The sequence below is a fragment of the Mytilus trossulus genome, chromosome 3, assembly GCF_036588685.1.
Source record: "Mytilus trossulus isolate FHL-02 chromosome 3, PNRI_Mtr1.1.1.hap1, whole genome shotgun sequence".
NCBI lineage: Eukaryota > Metazoa > Mollusca > Bivalvia > Mytilida > Mytilidae > Mytilus > Mytilus trossulus.
Genome location: NC_086375.1, coordinates 62,393,835 through 62,403,006, shown reverse-complemented (window position 1 = coordinate 62,403,006; position 9,172 = coordinate 62,393,835). Strand labels below are relative to the sequence as shown.

General features: G+C 31.7%; 1 protein-coding gene across 1 annotated transcript; it reads left to right on the top strand.

Annotated features, from left to right (window-relative positions):
- The first annotated feature begins 434 nt into the window (after window positions 1–434).
- LOC134712051 (uncharacterized) lies at window positions 435–8,861 on the top strand. Its single transcript, XM_063573186.1, has 4 exons — window positions 435–594; window positions 4,175–4,336; window positions 4,766–4,879; window positions 5,411–8,861. The coding sequence occupies exons 1-4, from the start codon at window positions 539–541 to the stop codon at window positions 5,601–5,603; spliced, it is 525 nt and encodes a 174-aa protein (XP_063429256.1). The 5' UTR covers window positions 435–538; the 3' UTR covers window positions 5,604–8,861.
- Window positions 8,862–9,172: the final 311 nt, after the last annotated feature.

Genomic DNA, 9,172 nt, shown 5'->3' with positions numbered 1-9,172 from the left:
TTGTTTTAATTACTGATAAAAAATATCAAAATCTATACCAATAAAAACAATATTCAAAGATTTAATTTCCGCATACTTTGACCTTCCGTGACATAAGAACTTTTCTGTCAACTCTTTATTCCATGTACTGATTGGTGAGAGGGGGTTAACGATCTTGACCACACACGAGAGTCTTGAAGTGGACAAAATTTTAAAATGGTTATTGTAAATTTATTCCGTATCCTCAGTTCCCGATCTGGTGGTATTTCTATTGTCACCGCTCAGAACAAAAAATCACATTATTGTGTTTGTGATTTATGTTGTTAGGCCAATTGGTTCTCAATTCATTTTACAGTATAATTAGCATTAATTAATAGTTGCATTAATTCCAAAGCCTTTGTAAAGAAAATGCTTAAATTTCAGTATACACCTGTATTTAGTCCAATCAAATTACTGGATTTTCAAACACGTGATCATCAAAGCGCGAAGCCCAAAAAAACAAACAACCGTTATTTGGAAGGAAGACACAAAAAGGAAAAGCCGTGTGATTACACTGGAAATGGAAAGGAGGGCGTCGTCGGCACTAGAAGAAATACAAAACAATTATGAACAAAGGTTCGAAATCTATAACATTGTTTAGAGATGCAGGTTCATTGATGCTTTCACTTGTCGGCTTTATTTTATTTTTACGAGTGCCAACACAATTGTACAGTGCTATACGTTGTACCTTACTACATTTGTAACTCTTACTGTTTATCTAACCCTTAAGGCTGACCTTTTCCTAACCATAAATGAAGGCTTATTTAAAGAATACTTCAAGCATAGACGATGATGGCCTTCTTTTACTTTAGGGGTCCCAACCCATATAGAGCTATATATTTAACCATCTCCACCCAAACCTAACCATAACCAATACCTAAATCACCACTAGCCCTAACCTAGAACATCCCCTAATCTAACCATAACAATGACTGAACCCAACTCTAGCACGGACCTCAGGTTCTGTCTCTGCGGTGTCTGTTTGTAGAATGTATACACTTCATCACTATTGGGTCGCCATTTAATACTGGATATCATACAGGTTCTCGTGAAATCATTTATGTGACGTCATAAAATAAAATTTCTGACGCCACAATAGAAATGTGATTGTTGTATGCGTCAAAAGTTCAAGCAGTCAGGTCAGCCGGGATTACCGATAAGGTGTATTCGGAAACTGGACTCCTGTTGTGTTCACACAGTGCTGCACTGTCTCTAACATTATTTACAGACTTAATCTAGTGTTTCTACTTTCAGTCTACATCATTTCATATTAAGACGAGACTAGTGCGCCATGTGATGTGTTTATTCACTTTTTGTCCGCCAAAGACACTGATAGACGTATTTACACTTGTATGCAAATTTGTCCGCCATTACGTAAAATCACACAGGTTCCCCTTAACTTTGACATAACAATTAAAAAAATATAAGTCACAATAAAAAAGTGATTGTTGCTTGACGTCAGAAGGTTATTCAGAGGTGATCTAAGGATATGGAGACAAAATTCATCTAAATACCAAAAGTGTAAATACAATATTGCTAGACATCACACAGGTTCCCGTAAAATTCTGTAATTCTCAAGATATAATGCAAAATATTTGACACCACAATGGATAGGGATTGTTGTATGACGTCAATAATTAAAGCAGGACAGTACAGATTCTCAGGTCAACCTGGAATACACCTTATCCATACCTGCCAATTTTCATGATTTAGGCGTGTGCTACATGATTTTGACCATTTGTCATGATTGTGTGATCGTGACATAACACCTAAAACATGATGTGAAAATGTACATGAAAATTTGATTGTACCTGATTTTGAACTGTGTCCAAGGAAAGTCAATTGCGTTCAGTCAATCAAATTATGGGTTTCTCGTAATCAAATTTATGAGCCAATCAAAAAACATTTTCTCTCAAGAATAATTCTAACATGCTAGATTTTGAACTGGTGCATTTTGTATTCCTCAATGTGTTAGTCAGAATTGTAAACTTCTATTTATTATCTTTATGGTAGTACTTAAGAAATAATTCCTTCATGTCATGCTCTATGCTAATTTTAACATGGGTAGGCATTATATTTGTCGATATTTTACACTGAGCGTTAGGTCAAAGAGTACGAAAATACCGTAAGAATGTTTGGCTTGTTCCCGTTCCAAAACCCTCCCCCCCCCCCAAAAAAAAGGAGTCTGTATATATAGCTTTTCATATTTGATCAGTTTAAAAACTACAACCAGGGTAAATATATGTTTTTTGATAAAAATATATTATTAAAGTTTATGTTGGCTGCTTAAATGTAAATATTTAAAAGGATAACAATGGAGATAACTTTAATATAAAAAGTCGGTGCGCATGTGTAAACATATTTTATGTGCTCATTAGAACAAGGCTTTGTTAACAAATCGTAATACGGATGTCATATTAGAATGCATCATTGAAGTTTGTCAATCAGCCATGCTTTTATTCTTTGTAAGAACCTCCTTGCAGGTTAAAAACCATTTGCCATGTTCATGATTTTAACAAACAGAGGAACAGTTCAAAATTGGGAACAATCAAATTTTTCGTGTAGATTTTCACAAAATCGTGTATTAGAGGGTTTTTCATGATCTTGCAAATGTGTCAAAGGGTCAAAATAATGTAGTACATGCCTAAATCGTGAAAGTTGGCAGGTATGAATTAATCAACTGGAAAAAAGTACAACTGTTAAAAATGTTTAGTAAAAAAAATCCAGAAACAACAACAACAAAAAAAAATGAAAAAAAAAAGTGTTGCTAAACTTTTTTGGCTCATTTTTTTAGCTCACCTGACCTGAAAGGTCAAGTGAGCTTTTCTCATCACTTGGCGTCCGTCGTCCGTAAACTTTTTCAAAAATCTTCTCCTCTGAAACTACTGGGCCAAATTTTACAAAACTTGGCCACAATCATCCTTGGGTATCTAGTTTTAAAAATGTGTCCGGTGACCTGGCCATCCAACCAAGATGGCCGCCATGGCTAAAAATAGAACACAGGGGTAAAATGTATATTTTGGCTTATATCTTTGAAACCAAAACATTAAGAGCAAATCTGACATGGGGTAAAATTGTTAATCAGGTCAAGTTCTATCTGCTCTAGAATTTTCAGATGAATCGGACAACCCATTGTTAGGTTGCTGCCCCTGAATTGGTTATTTTAAGGAAATTTTGCAGTTTTTGGTTATTATCTTGAATACTATTATAGATAGAGATAAACTGTAAACAGCAATAATGTTCAGCAAAGTAAAACCTACAAATAAGTCAACATGACCAAAATTGTCAGTCAACCCCTTAAGGAGTTATTGCCCTTTATAGTCAATTTTTAACAAATTTTCGTCAGTTTTTGTAACTTGTACAAAAATCTTCTTCTCTGAAACTACATGGGCAAATTAAACCAAACTTGGCGATAATTATCATTGTGGTATATAGTTTGAAAAATGTGTCTGATGACAGCCCGTACCAAACAAAATGGCCGACATGGCTAAAATTAGAACATAGTGGTAAAATGCAATTTTTGATTTATATCTTTAAAACTAAGACATTTAGGGCAAATCTTTCAGGATTTAAATGTCCATCAGAATAAGATCTATCCCCTCGCAAATTTTCAGATGAATCTGACTACTCGTTATTGGGTTGCTGCCCTAAAATTGGTAATTTTAAGGAAATTTTGCAGTTTTTGGTTATTATCTTGAATACTATTATAGATAGAGATAAACTGTAAACAGCAATTTTGTTCAGCAAAGTAGGATCTACAAATAAGTCAACCTGATAAAAATTGTAAGAGTACCCCTTAAGGAGTTATTGCCCTTTATAGTCAATTTTGAACAAATTTTCGTCATTTTTGTAACTTGTACAAAAATCTTCTTTTCTAAAACTATGGGCCATATTAAACTAAAGGTGGCCACAATCATCACTATGGTATCTATTTAAAAAAAGTGTCTAATGACCCCACCTACCAACCAAGATGACCGACATCAGTAAATACAGTAACAGGTGAGCGACACAGGCTCTTGAGAGCCTCTAGTTTTAACTTCTGATAACAAAGTACAAAAATGTAGGTAAAATAGTGGGATAACATCAAGAAATTAATGAATGAGAATAATTATATTTAACATCTGTATTTCATTTAATTTTGATATTTTTATTATAGGTTTAACTGTGGTATTTGTATGTGTCCTAAACTGAAGATGGTGTATGGGACATGTCAGCATAGAATATGTGTAGATTGTTTATATTGTAACTATGACAGCAGGAGACCCAGCATGGACAAATGTCCAACCTGTCAGAAAGATGATGCATTTCCACCTTTTAGGTAAGTATATTATTGTTTAAATTTATTCACATTTTAAATTAATTCTTTTGTCTATATAAATCAAAACCTGGATAAGATTACACATGATGTAGAAAGAAATTGTTAGCTTCAAATGACAATGGAACCCAAATTATAGACATCATGATTTTTTCTTGTGATTTGTTTCACATTTAGTTATTTTGTGGACATTACTAGCTTACTTATAAAATGGTATGGGGTCTGCTCTTGAAAGGATGTACATATTATAGTAGTATACATTCTTTGGCTTTGATGGATAATTTTCTCTTCTGCAATCAGACCACATATCTCTTAATTTGTCAAATTGGGAAGTGCAAACAGAGACCAATGAAGAGTTGCAATTGATTCATACACTTGTAACTAAAGATTCTTACTAAGAATAGAATACACATGTTGAGTTGTATTTGACAGGCCAGATATTCCAGAAGACAACATAGAGAGTCAGCGGTGTCTTGGTATAAGATCATGTACAAACAGTGGTTGTCCTATAGAAATGTGGGAATGGGAACTAGAGGAACATCTTTTGTGAGTATAACAGGTCATAATATTGAGTGGGGGGGGGGAGGGGAGAATCAAATGTAAAAACATTGCTAAGCTTATTTCTCTCAGAATCAGAGATAAACATACCTTAAACACAAGAACTATGGTTTGAGAGATCTGATTACAATCTTAGTCTGTAATTATTAAAAACCACCATTTAATACTTTTGATGTATTCAATTGCAATTTTTTCTTCAGCTAAAGTTATTAAATAAGTTATAGCAGTACACACTATTAAACTCATAATTTACAAGTATTTATACTTCTCTGCAAAAATCTTATTTTTACACATAAACAAGTAGTTAATATCAGGCAAATTTTATGATTGATGATCATGTTCTATTCTTGTACATTAAAGTTAAAAGAATAAACACCATTTAGTGAGAAAATGTGATTCTGAATAGTTTTATATTTGAGAGGACAAAGTGATAGCAATTTTGTGAATTAAATCTGTCAAACTGATTTTCTACAAATCTACATACAATAAAATGAGTTTTCATAATATTTTTATCTCCAGAATATGTCCAAATAGGGCAGACTCCCCAGCAGCTACAGCCAAACGTAGAAGATCACATCCAATTCACACATATGATGAGACTAAACATCAAAAGAAATCGTTACAGCTCAGAGTGGCAAGGAGCAGAAGTAATGTACATGAACTGTCAAGACTGAGGCCAAGAAGACATCAAGTTTTAGTTCAGCTTAGATGATGACAACCAACTCCCCCAAGTTATTATTAAACATGATGCAAAGGCCAGACCAAATGTTTCTCAAAAATGTTTGGTTGTTGAGGTGCTGTGAAGATATCAAATTGTGATACTAAGTGTTAAGCCAAGAGGATATTGAACATATTTTTAAATACATGAACCATAGACTCTATCAATTCTAATGAATTTCTACTTTAGAGTACTGTTTCATTTGTATCACTTCCAGCTGCAATGTCTCTGAAAATCAGACTTATAAATGTAGAAAAAGAGAGGTCTGAATCACACTTAAAACATAAATTCATTCATATAAAAATTGTTTTTGTTTCTGTTTATGGTTTTGAAAAAAAATCAAAACATTTCCAAATCTGAAATGACTGGGTTTATTTTTCCTTTTTAACATAGTCATAAAGTGAAAAAGATGTGAAACTAAAATCAAAATATGAAAAAATATTGCTATTCATTTAACTTAACCAGTCTGTATTTGTTTATCAGTAAAAGTTCTTCTATAAAAGCATGCAAAGCAAACCTTTGATCAACTTGCTATGTTTGCTTGGAAGTTTGCAAACAATAGGTAGGCAGAGTTATACACTGGGATTTGATTGGACAATAACAATTTACATGAAATAAAGTTAATGTTTATTGTCCAATCAAATTCCAGTATATGGTAAACAGGCTGAAACAGACTACATCCCTGTTTTTTACCATCATAGCAAGCAAGTTGATCAAAGATTTGCTTTTTATGCTATTTAAGAAGAGCTGTAAATGAATTAAACATTGCTTTTTCTCTTGTTTCTTCTTGAACTAATTTATTTATATCAAATAAAATTCAAATGCTTGTTTCATGTCTCCATAGCTGGTTAAAAGTAAAACAAGTAGAAAAGGTTAATATTAAAAGTAAAATTATTTTTGAAAAAATTGACATGGACTATGTAGAAAAATGTTTTGATCTTTAATGATACGGGAGATTTTGTGTATGCCAATCAAAATAAGGGATTCTTATGAAACACTACATGTATGTACTGATGTACAATTATTGTACTTCAACTACATCAAGTTTACTCATTCAACCATAATATATATACCATTTCTGTATTAAGTTAGAATGAAGATTTTTAATATCATGGATATTACAGATTTATGAACAAAAAATCCTATATCATTTATGTATACAGATAATTAAGTGTCTTAACATTGGAAAGTTTCACATATTAGGTAAAAGCGAATATTAGTGGAGATTGGTTTTGATCTAAATTGATTTCATGTTATTTTAACCAAAGAAAAGACCAGACAGAAGTACAAAAATTTCACTATTGACTACAATTTGATTTTTTCTAATCAATGATGTAACATTGTTGATTTTTTTAAACGTTTTCATTCATCTTGTACACAAGTTTAATATCTGAGACTTAATTCAAGTTTCAACTGTCAAACAAATTTTTTGTATCCAAAAGAGAGAAGAAAGAATATGGGTATTCAGGAATTGCTAATAATGTATTTCTTTAAGTTTGTAATTTTCAACTTTGGTTACATATTTGTTTGCATTGTATGGTTGATAAACATTGTACATGTACCAATTTACACTGAACAGCAAATGAGTTTACATAGAAACAGTTTATTAGTAGAGATTAAACACTATTTTATTTTTGTTTATGTCTATCTATATTCAAATGAATTATTTTTACATTTTTCATTTTCATGTGTTTTTCATAGATGTATTTTTTCATTGTACATTTCATTTGATATTTTTATGAAACATTCAGTTACATGTAGTAGCTTTAAAATGGATAGCTTTTATTGGAAATCATGTAATATCTATATTTTGTATTATAAATAGAAATGTCTTATTTTATTATGAAAAAAAAATATACTGATAAAAAAATCTTTCCACCAAATCTTCATTTTTTCAAAGAGTTTAGTAAGGGCCATAATTTGGTTGGAATATTGAGGCAGCTGTTTATAGATTAAAAACATGGTTTCAAGATTAGTACAAAATTGAAATAGAACTATAATGGTGCAGGTTATCTTTTAAAGCAATAACATTTATAACCCAATGTAGGCCTAGGAAACAGAGCAGAGGCACAATCTGATAAATATACACATCTTGTGCACCATCTTTGCTCACTAGGATCTGTAAACATGTTTTAGCACTGACTCAGATCTGATATGTAAAATGTCATAAAAAAACATCATGTTTAAAAAATGTTTCTAGCATGGAATCTTTGTTTCCAGTCCAAAAATTCAATTAAAATTAGCCCTGCTTTCTTAATTTTGAAAGAAAAATCTAAACATTATTTTTTTTTGTGATGTTGTAAAGACTGAAAATATGTAAATTTTCTTCAAAAAAGAAAAAGCTGTATTTTCTACCTAGGCATTGTTTTAACTATCATTCATAGATGCCAACCATTACGATTTTTGCGTTCAATTTTGTAACTTCATTACTTTTCTGTCCTGGTCCGGTATTTAGAAATGCCAATGTAATGCTTCCGGTTTCTCGGGAGTTATCAACCTATTGTTGAGAAACTAACTGACTTCCAAAGAGGCAAATGTGCATTCATGAAGTAGCTTTCCCCCTTTCTCTACTTCTCCTTGACAAAATCAAAATGTATGAGACAAGAACATCTGAACAATTAATTAATGGAATACATACTACATGTTAAACAACAAATTTTAGTGCACATCACCTTGCAACCACTCGTCAGTAGTTTTTATTGGTAAATGCACGTATATGAATGATTACTGTAAACTTTTCAAAAATACGGAAAATTAAATAGTTTGTTTCTGATTGTGTCAAAAGGGGGTTGGCATCACTGCATCATTTATTGTAAAATTGGTAAATTAATTCTTAATTGAAACTTTAGCTACACTAGCTAAGATATGTGCGCCTTTTTAGGTAAGGCCTTATTGAACATACTCCTTTGACTGATTTTTCAGATATATGTGGTCAGCATTAATTGAGAAAAGCTAGCTCAGTATTTGTAAAATAATGATTAAGATCTTTTATTATGTTACTAGCATCTCAAGTAAAACACAAATATCTAAATTAATGTGCCCCACCTACAAAAGCTTTTAGATCAATCGAAGGTTGAGCAAACATAGAAACATTAAAATGAGTTTTTACATATTTTTCTAAGTACTGTAGATAGGAAATACTATCATATATTTTTTCACCTGTTTTTGTAGGATGTCTGAATGATTTTGTTCTTATGTTTGGATGAATGACAGTACTATTTATTATGTTTTCATTAAAATATTTGTCAATGATTTAATAAATTGTTTTGATTTTGAATATATCAAGATTTGGGAGGGGCATCAATGAGACAGCAACATTAAAAGTAAAGTACCAAAATTGTTTTACAAACTCTTAATGGCACAAGACTTTAAAAGTTACGGATTTAAACAGGGGAAAGAGGTATTTTGACATCAATGAGACGGCAACCTTAAAAGTAAAGTACTATAATTGTTTTACAAGCTCTAAATGGCACAAAACTATTTATTGTTACAGAATTAAACAGGGGAAAGAGGTATTTTGACACCAATGAGACAGCAACCTAGAAAGTAAAGTACCAATATTG